Genomic DNA, 14,619 nt, shown 5'->3' on the forward strand with positions numbered 1-14,619 from the left:
TGATGATGTTGCAACAAGTGTTTGTTTTGAGAACGTCATGATATTGCGGTACCTCCATTTAGGAATACATATCCAGTTTGAGATTTAGCTTTATGTAGATCAGATAAATAATCTGCATCTGTATAACCAAACAAATCTTGTTTCGAGTTGTTAGAATAAAATAATTATAAATTAGTAGTTCCCCAAAGGTATCAAACTATTTGTTTGATCCCATTCCAATGTCTTTTGGTAGGGGCTGAGCTGAACCTTGTCAACAAATTAACTGCAAAAGAAATGTCAGATCTTGTATAATTTGTAAGATACATAAGAGCCCCAATTGCACTAAAATATGGAACTTCTGAACCATGAAGATCTTCATGATCTTCTAGAGGATGAAATGGATTAGTATCAATATTAAGATCTAACAACCATATGAGTACTTAATGGTTTTTGTCTTGTCCATATTAAAATATTTTAAAATCTTTTCGGTATAAGTTGTTTGATGTATAAGTAAGTCATTATTTGTATGCTCAATATGTAAATCAACGTAATACTTGATTTTTTTTATTTTAAAATCTTTCTTTAGAAGTTGAATGACTTCATAGATTTCTTTATTTAAGATAATTGATATAAACAGCTATGATCACATATCCGAACATTGTTTTTATAAAACACACGTGCAAATAAGTTTATATGTATACCCTTTTTTTATCAAGTAGTAATTTAATCGATTATACCACATACGTCCCGATTGTATAAACCCATTTAGAAATCTTTGTGATTTAATGGAATATATTCCCTTGGGTTTTGCATTAGATGCTTATGATACCTTAACCCTTCAGGTATATTCATATATATATCACTATTAAGTAATCCATACAGATAAGTAGTAACAACATCCATGAGATGCATTTAAATAACTACCAGGTTGATTAAGTATCTAATAAGTAATTATATTCATTATAGGAGGATAAGTTTTTCTCCTAATTCATTTCTGGTCTTTGTGGGAAATCTTGAGTTACAAGTCTAGTTTTGCCTTGTAACTTCATTTGCACATTTCTTTTCGGATAAAAATTCATTTGTATCCCATTGTTTCACATCTTTAAAAGTGATAACGATTGATCCAAAAACTTTTCTTTTATTGAGCGATTCTAATTCAGCTCGTATTGCTCCTTTCCGTTGAGTTCAATCACGTCTATTTTGATATTCAATGACAGATTTTGGTTCCAGATCATCATCTTTATTCATGATGTCATTGTAACATTATATGAAAATATCTCATCAAGATTTTTCATTTCATTTCAGTTTCATAATATTGCATAATTTATTGCAATTTATGTATTTACATTTATCAATATCCTCTGCAGAAAGAGTATTGATTTGTGGTTCTTGTTGAACACTTTCTTTTACCTCATTATCAGCTGATTTTCTTTTTCGAGGATTTTTATCTTTGGAACCAATTGGTCTCCCACGTTTCTGCCGTAGCAAAGACTCATGAGTGACATTATTGCCAGCTTTTGTAATTTCAATTCTAGCTGAAGCATTTACTGCTGGTATATATGATTTAGTCACTTATTTTTTGTATCTTTAAATGCATAAAGTAATTAATTTGCAAGTTCTTGCATATGCATTATATTTGAACTTTCTTTTCGCATTCTTTTGTGCGATGATCAATATTCCTTAATTGATGTTCACACCATGAAACATCATTTTATTTATATTTCATTTCTCCCCCTAATATAGGGAACAATATTTCATTAAAGTGACAATCGACAAAACTTGCTGCAAAAACATCACCCGTCATGGGTTCAATATATCTTATGATTGAAGATGTTTCATATCTAACATATATTTCAATCCTTCTTTGAGGAACCATTTGTTGTGGTTGTTCAATTAAAAATACACTGCACAACCAAATGTTCTAAGATGGAAAATATTTGGTCTCCACCAAAATTAAGTTGGTAATGGAGAATATTTATAACTTGCACTTGATTTAATGCGAATTAATGTCACATCATGTAAATTTACATGTCCCCATATAAATATTGAGAGTTTTGTACTCATTTCTAATTGTCTAGTTATTAGCTGTAAGTGTTTATCTATTGATTCAGCTAAACCAATTTTGTGTATACACATGAGCAACTGGATGTTCAACAACAATCCTTGTAGACATATAATAATCATTAAAAGCTTGAGATGTTAACTCACCAGCATTATCAAGTCTCATCCGTTTAATGGTGTAATCAGAATAATGTGTTCTTAATTTAATAATTTGTGCAAGAAACTTTGCAAATGCCATATTATGGCTTGATAACACACAAACATGAGACCATGCGTTAGATGCGTCTATTAGAAAAATGGTCCACATGATGGATGAATTGGTCCATATATATACCCTTGAATTCTTTCAAGAAACATTGGTGATTATTTCTCAATGTGCTTTTCATTAATCGCCATATGTGATTTTCATTAATCACCATATGTGTTTTTCGTTAATCACTATATGTGCTTTTCATTAATCACTATATGTGCTTTTCATTAATCACCATATGTGATTTTCATTAATCACCATATGTGCTTTTCATCATATATCATTTTCACCATATGCGCTTTTAATCATATGTGCTGCGCTTTTCGTCATATGCACTTTTCATTATATGCGCTTTTAATTATATGCGATGCGCTTTTCATCATATGCGCTTTTTATCATATGCGCTTTTAATCATATGCGCTGCGCTTTTTATCATATGCGCTTTTTATCATATGCGCTTTTAATCCTATGCGCTTTTCGGTGCTACATAGATATTTCTCATTTTCGATTATCATTGACTGATAATCATATCCATTATGATATATATCAGAGAAACTTAACAAATTTCTCTTTGATTTGGGAGAAAACAAGACATTGTTTACCAAAAATTTCGTACCATTTGGTAATATGAAATTTTGCCTTTTTCGTTTCTTATATCAAGTTTGCAAGAGCTGATATAGTATTTATAATTCTTTTATTTGATTTAAATCAATGAAATATTTCTTAGATTTGATCATAGTGTGTATGTTACTACTATCTGCAATACATAGGTCTTTACCATTTAATTGATGTTGTATTTCTGCAGGATTCATACTAAAACTTCAAATAAGATAAGCAAATAATGAGTTATATTTCAGCAAGATAATCAAATTATATTACCTGCAAACAAGTTATAATCTGAAGTACATAAAAGTTAATTTAATCAAGATTTGTCAACAGATTCACTCTCGTTTTCTTTTCTTTTGGGACTTATTTGTAGAGCTAAACAAGATGTTCATGTATTCAAGAAATACTAGACTGATGATCCACGTTACTAGATCATTAATAAGAATCTCCGGAATTCTTATAAGAGCGTCTACTAATATCTTTAATTTTATTCTTTCATGGATCACCGTTATTTTTTTTTTTTTTTTTTGATAATTAATATCGTATCTATCTTTGAGTATTTTCCATAATACACTTGGATTTTCGATCATATAATATGTAGATTCTAAGGACTCGTCAATATGTTTGCTAAGAAAAATACTTACTATTGCTTTCTCTTGTTCGGAATAATTGTTATTTTCATTCAGGGTTTCTAAAATACCGTTTGATTCGAGATATTTTTCTACATTCATAACCCATGTTAAGTAGTTGTTCCCACTTGTTATAAATGAGCAAATTTAAGCCTTTTCAAATTCGACATTTTCTATTATCAAAAAGATGAATAACATAAATCATAATCATAATCAACTTCTATTCATAGACAAATAATAAAATGAAATTAGAATCATTTTAAATTCATAAGTAGCAAACAACAGAATAATGGTATGATTACAAATAATAAAACCACAAGGGCAGGATAGAATATAGGTTCACCCGGTGGTATATTAGCAACAATGATGATAGTTAATATGACCAATACAATAGAAAAAATCATCCTTGTGTGAATCATTTTTACAAAAACTTTTTGAGAGTAGTAATCTGAAAAATGAAGATTGATTTGTGAAAATGTGAAAACGGAGATGTTTATTTTATATTTGAAAAATATAGTTGTTGTAACGTCGTCAGTTGACGTTAACAACCGTTATGTATATATGACCGTTGTAACGTCGTTAGTTGACGTTAACGAATAAAGTCACTATATCAAAACGCGTATGAGTAATATAAAGGACAAGATTTTTTTTCTTATTTTAACTTTTAAGATTTACTTTTAATAAAAATACAAACTACTTTTTCTTATTTTAACTTTTAAGATTTACTTTTAATAAAAATACAAACTACTTTTCTTATTTTAACTTTTAAGATTTACTTTTAATAAAAATACAAACTACTTTTTTTTATTTTAACTTTTGAGATTTACTTTTAATAAAAATACAAACTACTTTTTCTTATTTTAACTTTTGAGATTTACTTTTAATAAAAATACAAACTACTTTTTCTTATTTTAACTTTTAAGATTTACTTTTAATAAAAATACAAACTATTTTTTCTTATTTTAACTTTTAAGATTTACTTTTAATAAAAATACAAACTATTTTTTCTTATTTTAACTTTTAAGATTTACTTTTAAGAATAAACATTAGTATGCATGAAATAAATAATGATTAATTGCATAAGTAATCATAAATGTTAGATAACATATAAAGACCCCATCGTATTCGTATTGATCGGAATTAATCTCGACCCATGGTACCGTGTTGTCAAATGACGTGTTGCGTACATAAAGTACCGTGTTGTCAAATGACGTGTTGCGTACAATCATGAGGTCTTATTAACATAAATATAAATGTTAGTGAAGTTAATAAGAGTTAGATTACAGAAAATATAATTCAGGCGGTATAACGGACCATATATAACTTAAATAACATAAATATAAATGTTAGTGAAGTTAATGAAAGTTAGATTACAGAAATATAATTCAGGCGGTATAACCGACCATATATAACTTAAATAACATAAATATAAATGTTAGTGAAGTTAATAAAAGTTAGATAATTTCTTACCTTGATTAGTGACGTGTGCTTGCTTAGATAAACCTTGATTATACGGAGCACTTCGTGCTGATAACGTGTTATATTTCAGTAGGCTTATAACTAACTTTAGTGGCCTGGTTCAATATATTCAAATTGAAAGAACCAATAAAAGAGAGATGTGTTGTAGAAGATATAGGAGAGAAAGAGGTTGAAGAGAGGTGTGATGTATTTAATGTATATGTGTGTTTTTGTAACTTACATTATGCACATATATATAGTACAAATTTTACTATCCATATTTGACTAATTACCATCCATATTTAACTAGTAAATTTACAACAATATATAATTTATCATGAAAACTACATGTGGCCAGAATCTTCATTCTAATACAACCTTTATCATAAATCATAATCATAAATTATATGTAAATCACGATATGTGTCATTCTCTTTACTTCGCACCACTTTCCCATCACTTTGATATTTTCAAATTCGAATACAATGGTTATAAACATGTTTTCGTTTGAAGTATCGGGAAATTTTACATCTGACAAAATTCGTAATGTTAATTAAGTTCGCTTCATTTTGATAGCTTTTACGTTGAGTTTGTTACTTTGTACAAACTCATTTAAATTATACTCTGTATCACTATGTACTTCACACCATTAAAAGCACAGTCAGTTTCGTATATTAAAAAATAGTAGTGTACAAATCACATTCTGGCAAAAAGCCAAATACGTTTGAAAAAATCGTAATGTGAATTCAACGCTTCATATTGTTTTTATAGCGTGTTTGCATAATAAAAAAAAAAAAAAAAAAAAAAAAAAAAAAAGTATACCATTTTTGTGTCAAAATAGTAAATACTTATTAATAGGGACTACACTTGCAATTTCATAAATAATACAAGGACTAAAGTAGCCAAAACATTTGACAAAAAAAAGGCTACCGCGAGAATGTCGCTACAAAGTTGGAACATCCGCAGAATCAACAGAAGAGAGAGAAGATAAAAAGGAATGTATGTTTGTGTGTGTGTGTGTGTCACTGTGTGTATTGAAGCTGTATCTATAGCTGTAAACTCAACACAATCACCTAATACTTAGTTTTCACCGAGCAGAGCAACTATTTTCTTGGTATTTTTATATATTTTTACATTTGTAGTCCCAATTATATGTTTATCAACAAAAGGGTATGCAAAAAATTCAATCTTTTTGATGAATTCCAAATGGGTTTAGAGTTGATTAAAAAAGAAAGCAAAAATATTTTAAGATTCTATATTGTTTAATACATAAATTTTAGTTTTTGGAAAATTAATAATGATGGCAGAAAGGAAAGAAAAACAGAAAAGACTGTATCAGGTCTGGAAAGGAAGCAATGTAAGTTTTTAATTTGTTATATAATTGATAAAAATTGTTGCTTTGATTTTATTAATGATGAATGAAATGATTTTGGTGTGTTATTGTTTTCTTGATTGAGGTTTCAAATTAGGTGTTATGGTGCAATTATTTGCATAAGATTCACTGATAACATGTTTATACTCTGATCAACACTTGTTTGTCAAAAAGTTACATTTTTTTGTTGGTAAATTATGGTTGTAACTGAAACAAAATGATATAGTGTATATGATTTAAATAGTTATGGTGTGATAATTTACATAAGATTCACTGGTGACATGATTATACACGGATCGACAATTATTTGTTGAAAAGTTGCATTTTTTGTTAGTTGATTTGGTATTAACTGAAACAAAATGACATAATGGATATGATTTTAATATTATATGTAATTGATATTCCTTATTGTTAGTTTGATCAATTAATTGAGAAAAATACTATTGTAGCGATTCATTAATATCTGTATTCATGGACATTGGTAATTTTGTAATTCATAGTTTGAGGTTATGATGATGATAATGTCCGTTTTCTACGTGTTAGATAGCTAATTGTGATTTGTTTGAATGATTGTAGAGATTCTTTTGTGGTGGACGTTTGATCTTTGGCCCGGACGTGTCTTCTTTGTTTCTTACTGTCCTCCTAGTTGTGGGACCCGCTGTATCGTTCTGTATTAGAGTTTACCAAACTATCTGTGAGAATGAGAAAGATAGCATCAATAATCGATTCTGGTACATTGTGTTGTTTGTTGCAGCAGCTCTCACTTTTCTGGTAAGCAAATTGTGCATTTCCTTTTTAATTATTTGGGTGTTCTTTAAAGTAAAGGTGCCAAATTTGCCCACTTTTAATGAACATGTCAATTTGGGTTGTTATTCATCTTTAACAAGTCAAATGGGTAAAGCCAAAAACTTATCAACATGTCTTGATCGGGTCAAACAGTAAAAAAAGTTTCTGACTTTTTTTCATTGGCAACAGGATATATTATTTCTTTATTTGACGTCGAGTAGAGATCCAGGAATAATTCCACGAAACTCAACACCGCCTGAATCTGAAGAAGCGTTTGATATGAACACTCCTTCAATGGAATGGGTCAACGATAGAACTCCTCATATGAGATTACCCAAAACTAAAGAAGTAAACGTAAATGGGCATACGGTTAAGGTTAAATATTGTGACACGTGTATGCTTTATCGTCCCCCACGTGCCTCACATTGCTCCATCTGCAACAACTGTGTTCAGAGATTTGACCATCATTGTCCATGGGTCGGTCAATGCATCGGTCAAGTAAGTTTTTTATAGTCTTACAATATGAAAAATATAGGAGCTTTTTCAATGTGCATAGTCGCATAGATGTAGCAAAATAGGTGTATCAAGCAGATTGATAACAGGTTGTTTAATTTGTACTACAAGTGTTAATAGTCGCATTGGACCCAAGTATTTAAGATGAAAAATGGGTCTCGACCCAACAAGTCACGACCCGACCCGTGCCTCGACCCAACCCGTTCGACCTTTTTAAAAGCTGACTCGTTTCCAGCCAAACCTGTTTGATCCTTGATACAACCCGACCCGTTTGCCTGGTATATGTTGTATAAACCTATTTACTTATGAATGGGTTAATATCGGTTCCCTTATATTTCTTAATTAAAAAATAATTGTAAAGAGCGAGTTGAAGTTGTGTCATGTGTATTTCGATGTGTAAAACCTGCTAAATCTTTCTATTCAAACAGTTAGATTATTATTGAAATATACAGTTTTTTTTGTAATCATATACTGTATGAGTGTTTGACACACTAATTACTTATAATGATACTTAAAAGTTCGGACAAATAGTGTTTGGGCCCAACGTGACTATTTCGACCCATACTAGTTACACATTTTGACCCGTTAATACCACCCTTATTAGTTTCTTTTTGTTGGTCCTCCATTTGTACGATGTCATGCTTCTCAATTTCCGTCGATTACCTTCATGTTATCGCAGCGTAACTATAGGTTCTTCTATATGTTTATATCGACATCAACCATGTTGTGCATATACGTCTTCGCCTTTTCGTGGGTCCACATTGCTCAAAGCAACGATCGTATTTTGAAGGCTATGTCAAACGACATCCTGTCTGATTTCCTCATCGTTTACTGCTTCATCACCGTTTGGTTTGTGGGTGGGCTTACCATTTTCCACTTCTATCTCATTTGCTCAAACCAGGTGATAATCTCGATCCAAAATTGTAAAACATGATTATTATAAATTGATTCCAGTTTTATGTGGTTGGGTAATGATTCAAATAGGATAAACAGGTAGCTTTTAATGAGGATCCATATCCTAATGGGTCATTTTTTGTATCTTAAAAGTGGTGTATGGGTTGACTTTAGTTATAAAAACTATACTACTAAAATGATATTTGATTCAGGTTTCCTCCCGAACGCGTGTGTGTGCAAATGATGAGTGTCATTGAAATAAATGATACACTGATGCAAAGCTTGCCGTTCGAAAAAAAATCAGTTTAATACGTTTGCGTAATACGTTGGGTAACCCCGAGCTCATTTGACATGTTTGACCCATTTTACTTGTATATAAGTTTATGAATATACCCATTTAACCCGATAGAGGTAAAAGCCATGCCATTTGACCCATTGTCAAGTAAATGGGTAGAAAGTTTACTTGACAATGGGTCAAAGTTACACAAGTTTACTTGACAATGGGTCAAAGTTACACCTTTTGTATTTTTCAAACTTACAAAACTTTGTTCTTAGTACAGACAACGTATGAAAATTTCCGATACCGATATGATAAAAAAGAGAATCCTTATCACCAAGGAATAAGAAGGAACCTTGCAGATGTTTTTTTATCAAAGATTCCTCCTTCATTGAATAATTTTCGGTCGTTTGTGACTGAAGACGAAGGCATAATGATCGATGCAACAAGTTCAGATATCGTTCGTAGCTCAAAGGAAAAAATCGACATTGAAATGGGAAGTAAATTTGTGGACTCGAGTGGCATTTCGCTTCCTGAAATTCTACAGAATTTGCGTTACGATGAATTGGAGGGAGATTCGAAAAGTAAAGATGGGATTGTAGAGTTGTATGTTCAACCATCTCCGTTTAATTTCGAACATAAAGATGACATTAGTGAACGTGAAAAACTCGATGAAGAAAAAAGTACTCATGAATCCGAAACAATTCATTATGTGTAGAGGTAACTAAATTTCCTCTACTTCTTACATAGTAATGGCTAAACGAGTCGATTTTGGGCTTGTTTTTATCTCTAATTAAAATTAAATAAACTGATAGAACTACACTCTGCAGGTGTGGAGTTCAACTTATTCTTTGGAGTTTTTTTTTCCTTCTTTTTTTGAAGTTGTAATTTGGGGCGCATTCTGAAGGTAGAAGATATGAAAGAAGAAACCTTTTTTAAAGATCAAACTAAGTTGTGGTGTATATTTGTTCTCTTTGCAAACCAATATAAGAAACTAGCAGCAAAAAAATTAAGTGCAGTTTATTTCTTTGAATTTTCCTCTTTATCAACTCTGGAACCTTATTAAGTGTTACTTTAGTTCCTTGTTGGTGTGATTAATTAGATTGAATCTAATTTTATCCCTAACCTGAAGTATCCACCAAAGTCGCCTTTTGCTTATTCCTATGGGCGATCCCAAACTGATGTTCAGAAGAGAAAAAAAAAAGATTGAATCTAATCATTTATGTGTTTGAGATGGGATATTATGTTACTGTTATTTTCGTTAAACTTTCGAAAATACATTAATTAGGAACTCTGCATATTGAACATCAAATTCAAGAAGTGTTCCTTCTTTTAGAAAGTTCAGTTTTTCGCCGAAAAGAAAATGAACACTGAGAGTTGTAAACTATAAGAACAATATCCAAATGTACATAAGCCCATTGTCAGACAATAAATAAGCAACACAGTACTAAAACCAAACCATCTGTTACATACCATAAAGAACACGGGAAATAATGTCTTTCAGACACGACGGAGAAATAAAACAACAAAGATAAACTTATGCTTCCTTGTTTTGAAAAGGATGACCTGCACATGCCTTTCCCCTTTCATTGCAATGAAACAGGTTCACACTGACCAAGATAACAACGCAATAATTAACGTTTACTACAAATCTTTCCTCCATAGTCATAAGTAGTTGTGGCAGCAAAACAAACACCAGAAAAGAAACAAATGTGTCTACTAATTAGTCCTTCTTAACATGATGATTGATTGTGTCAGAAAGAAGCTGAGGTTGTTCTTCGGAGCTGATACTTCGGTTCAGGTGGAGGTACACAAGGTAGAACCTTCTCTAATTCCTGCAAATACAAAGACTATCATGGTCACAGATATAGATAAAAAAATATTATACGGTCGGTGCAATCTGTGTAACAAGTAAACATGGATATTGTTGTGAAGGGTCGAGAAGGTTTGGGTTGAGTTGACTCAAAACATCAGAATTAAAACATGGTTTATCTAAGCATCAGAATTAAAAAAAAAAAAAAAAAAAAAAAAAAAAAAAAGAAGAAAAGAAAAAAAAGACAGTAGTATAGGAATTGCTCCGACCATTAAGCAAAAGAGTCAATATTTCTGAACATCGAGTTTTTATATTCAAGCTGATGAAGTTTGATGATACTGTGAATTACACAAGTTGAATACTAGAATTCAAACTTAATGCAATACAGAATCTGGTTCAAAACTACTATTTGGAAATCTCCCAATGAACAATTAACTTGAGTTTTGATTTCGGATTTTAATTATATAAGGATATAGTTTAGGTCAAATTGACATCATGCAGAAGAACCTAAACGGTAAATTGTATACCATACCGGTCTAGATTACTGAAAGAGAATGAATACATATACATTCAAACATAATATCCAGAGGAAAATCGGTACTTTTTTTCTATATAACTGAACCTGATTAAGAAATCATATTGCTGTATGATAAGCATAACATCAGCATTCACACGTTATGTTTCCAAAACAATCATCATATCGACTTTGTATCTAGCTAAAACACTTTGCTAATTGAGAAGGAATAAATGTTATTTAACATGTCAACAGTAGTTGAGGATATAAACTATGATATACTGTTGGTTAAATATTAGCATTATCTATTTGTTTTTGTTTTTAAAAGACAAACGGACTACAATATAAAAAACCACAACTACATATTTTTTATTGGTACCATTATAATTACTTACAAACAGTTTCAGGATTAAGGATGCCATAACTGAATATTGTCATTTTGAACAAACTGAAGGTTTTAGAGCACCAACAAATAAGTTAATTCTCCTCCCAACCATCATATGTATCCACTCTGCTATCCCATTAGCCCCAATATAGGTGATTCATAAAGAAAAAAAGCAACAAGAAGTGTAGTTACAGTACAGAATATCTAAATGTGACGAATGGTTAGTTATATATGATTGAAATTAGATGGGGGAAAAACCCTTAACAGCTATTGTCTATTGAGCAAGAACTTTTACAACTATCAACAGGATTCTTTATACAGTCAGGGGAGATGTTCACAAATATTTTTTAAAGATATGCTAAAATCTATGATATGTTACAGAGTCTTAATCATAACATCATCCCTTTGGATATAGCATAGACGTGACTCGTCTCGTGCGATTTACCATAGGCCATTTGCAATAACTAGCTTTACAGTTTTAATTGGTTTCATATGATACCAGGGGCGAAGCATTGTGGAGACAGGGCGGGGCATCCGCCCCAGCTGGATTTTTTTTTAAAAAAATTTACACTAAAAAAAAAAAAATTATACTAAAAAATAAGGTTTTTTTTAGTGTTCGCCCCAGCTTCAATGAAAAATTAAATAAATTTTTGCACTCGCCCCATCTGTGGTCGGGTTCAAGTTCCGCCACTGTATGGTATGTAAGTAACTATTCGATAGAAGCCTAAAGAATTATCAAGGTGAATGGTACCAGTATGGTGCAAATTATTCTATTTAGTTATTTCTAGTCTCATAAACGATATAGATGTAACTGCATAAGTAAACAGAGACTACTGTGATAAGAAGATAAAATGATGAACTGTCATTCGCATATGATCTTGATGGTAACACTAAACATTTATGTCATATTTCATTTATAACTACTCATCCCAACTTGAACAAAATAGCTAAAATAAAAATTGGCGGTTTAATTATAGCCAAGAGGCCACAACCATAATCGAACAAACCAACTACGACGATATGTGATCATAAGATGGTGATGGATACTGACTAGTAATATGGTTCTGGATCTGTTTTTAAAAAGTATAGGGAGGCAAACTGCATAGCAATGCATGATACATAGAAAGATTAAATATGTGTGTATGTTATATAGAATTACACAACCAATGTGTGCATTATGTATCCAGAAACATATCTATCTATGTATTAATGTGCCCATCAATAGACATAAGTAGATGTCGGTAATCACAAAGAGAATATCCCTTAAAACTAGTAATAGGAGGTATCTTTATTGACTATGGTTCACAAATACAATAATAAAATATAAAATGAAATAAAGATAAGGGATTTTAGTAAACAGAGATACCTTCTGCCTCCTGAGTCTTTCATTTTCCTCTTCCAAACGTGAAACTTTGTTCTCCAGTTCATGTGTATAAGCCTATTCAACCATACACCACTCTTACATAATCACCTTAACAACAATAAAAGAAAACAACACCCCACTGAAATCAAAGATAACAGTACAAATCATACCTGTTTTCTTGCTCGTGATCGTGCAGCAGACTCCCGATTCTTAATCATCCTCTTTTGCCTCCTTTCAACAGTCTTCTCCACCACATCCCCAGACGCAAAACGTTTTCGTCCAGACATATGTGCATCCGATAAACTCCCCATCAATGGTGCAGGTGACATATAACTCACATCCATTAAAACATTACCAGAACCAGAACCAGAACCCATAACCGGTTGTTGAACTGGATAATGTCCTCCCATAACCAAACCTTGCTGTTGAACCATAGGCATCTGATAATTCACCCATGGTGTTTCATGTACATCAACACTCAATTCATTGTTTTTCTTCTCAGATGATGATTCAGCAACCACCCCTGCCTTCACTAAAAAATCCTCAAGTGTCATCTCACCAAGAGTCGATCCTTTCTTCCTATCACCATTCTTAAAACTAATCTCATTAATATTATTATCAGTACTGTTATTACCATTATCATCACCTTCATTCTTCTTCATTTTTTGACCTAATTGGATATCATTCCACACTTCATCAACCGTCTTCTTCCTCAACTCCGACGACGAAACCGAACCACGATGAGGAAGCTCGGTATAATCCGGCTGTTTACTACTCATTCCATGATTAGCTTCAGCATTATAAACAGTTTTAAGAAGCTCATCTAGATTCATACTACTAAAAGGTTTACCTAAATCCCCTAACTGTTGTTGAACTTCATCTAATGTTAGGTTATATAAAGAACCTTGCCTTGATAACAATCCATCCATTCTTTGTGTTCCACCCATTGTTCGAGTCCCCATACACTAAAAAACCCTAATTAGATACTAATTTCACAAATCAAACTCCAAATAGTATCAATTAAATCATCGAAACCCTAATTTAATCAGCAACGAAACTGAAATCATTGTATGAATCGTGTAACGAACTGCTGTAAATCAAAGTTGCATGATAATAATTTCAGAAATTAGGTCAAATGGAAGCGTGAGTAATTATGAGAAATACGTGCGATCGATGAAAGATTATGAGGAACTCACTTGGAATTAAAAGCTTGGAGATTGAAGAAATGGTGTACGGAAGTTGAATTTTAGGTTTTTTATTCTTCCATGCAGCAGTGGTATGGTGGCTATGCCTGTGGTGAAGGTCGAAGAACAATTAAAATTAAAATTAAAATTAAAATAAAAATAAAAATAAAACTAGAAAACGAATAATTCTTTTGTATTTCAAGAAATCGCAACATTTGATAACATGTAACTTTAGACATGTTTATAAATATAAATATAAATTGTTGTAGCTTACATATAATCACTACACTAACTTCCTAATAACCACTTTATTAATTATAATACGCCTTTTTATGTTAATGAACTTTTTTAATGACAACTCTAAGGGTTGTCATTAAGAAATAATTATATGCATAAATAAGTAGTACATGGAGGTAGTTTTCTGCAGGAAGTTGGTAGTTATATTGAGTGTATAATTGTTTAATGCATGTCTGAATGACTTAAAGACAGCCCTTAGGGCTGTCATTAGAAATTTTCTAATTTTTTTTTCTTTTGA

At 31.4% G+C, this 14,619-nt stretch overlaps 2 protein-coding genes across 4 annotated transcripts; one reads left to right on the forward strand and one right to left on the reverse strand.

The window, feature by feature from the left end:
* The first annotated feature begins 6,283 nt into the window (after positions 1-6,283).
* On the forward strand, positions 6,284-9,543 carry LOC139872348 (probable protein S-acyltransferase 4). Its single transcript, XM_071860201.1, has 5 exons — positions 6,284-6,340; positions 6,932-7,126; positions 7,331-7,639; positions 8,334-8,555; positions 9,109-9,543. Exons 1-5 carry the CDS (start codon positions 6,284-6,286, stop codon positions 9,541-9,543), a joined length of 1,218 nt encoding a protein of 405 aa, XP_071716302.1.
* Positions 9,544-10,182: 639 nt separating this feature from the next.
* On the reverse strand, positions 10,183-14,248 carry LOC139871704 (ABSCISIC ACID-INSENSITIVE 5-like protein 3). 3 transcript variants are annotated; one of them, XM_071859434.1, is made up of 4 exons: positions 14,097-14,248; positions 13,071-13,990; positions 12,904-12,975; positions 10,183-10,660 (listed from the first exon to the last, which is right to left on the reverse strand). In XM_071859434.1, exons 2-4 carry the CDS (start codon positions 13,860-13,862, stop codon positions 10,580-10,582), a joined length of 945 nt encoding a protein of 314 aa, XP_071715535.1. In that variant the 5' UTR covers positions 13,863-13,990; positions 14,097-14,248; the 3' UTR covers positions 10,183-10,579. The 3 variants fall into 3 exon arrangements, with proteins under 3 accessions (XP_071715535.1, XP_071715536.1, XP_071715534.1); XM_071859435.1 differs by having other exon boundaries at positions 13,071-13,987; positions 14,097-14,214; XM_071859433.1 differs by having other exon boundaries at positions 13,071-14,223.
* Between the last annotated feature and the right edge of the window lie 371 nt (positions 14,249-14,619).

The sequence above is a fragment of the Rutidosis leptorrhynchoides genome, chromosome 10, assembly GCF_046630445.1.
Source record: "Rutidosis leptorrhynchoides isolate AG116_Rl617_1_P2 chromosome 10, CSIRO_AGI_Rlap_v1, whole genome shotgun sequence".
NCBI classification, from domain to species: Eukaryota; Viridiplantae; Streptophyta; class Magnoliopsida; order Asterales; family Asteraceae; genus Rutidosis; species Rutidosis leptorrhynchoides.

Coding starts and splice junctions, on each gene's coding strand:
- LOC139872348 (XM_071860201.1), top strand. CDS start 6,284: ATGGCAGAAAGGAAAGAAAAACAGAAAAGACTGTATCAGGTCTGGAAA. Junction 6,341..6,931: donor AGGTCTGGAAAGGAAGCAAT/GTAAGTTTTTAA, acceptor GAATGATTGTAG/AGATTCTTTTGTGGTGGACG. Junction 7,127..7,330: donor CAGCAGCTCTCACTTTTCTG/GTAAGCAAATTG, acceptor CATTGGCAACAG/GATATATTATTTCTTTATTT.
- LOC139871704 (XM_071859434.1), bottom strand. CDS start 13,862: ATGGGGACTCGAACAATGGGTGGAACACAAAGAATGGATGGATTGTTA. Junction 12,976..13,070: donor GATCACGAGCAAGAAAACAG/GTATGATTTGTA, acceptor ATGGTTGAATAG/GCTTATACACATGAACTGGA. Junction 10,661..12,903: donor AAAGACTCAGGAGGCAGAAG/GTATCTCTGTTT, acceptor TTGTATTTGCAG/GAATTAGAGAAGGTTCTACC.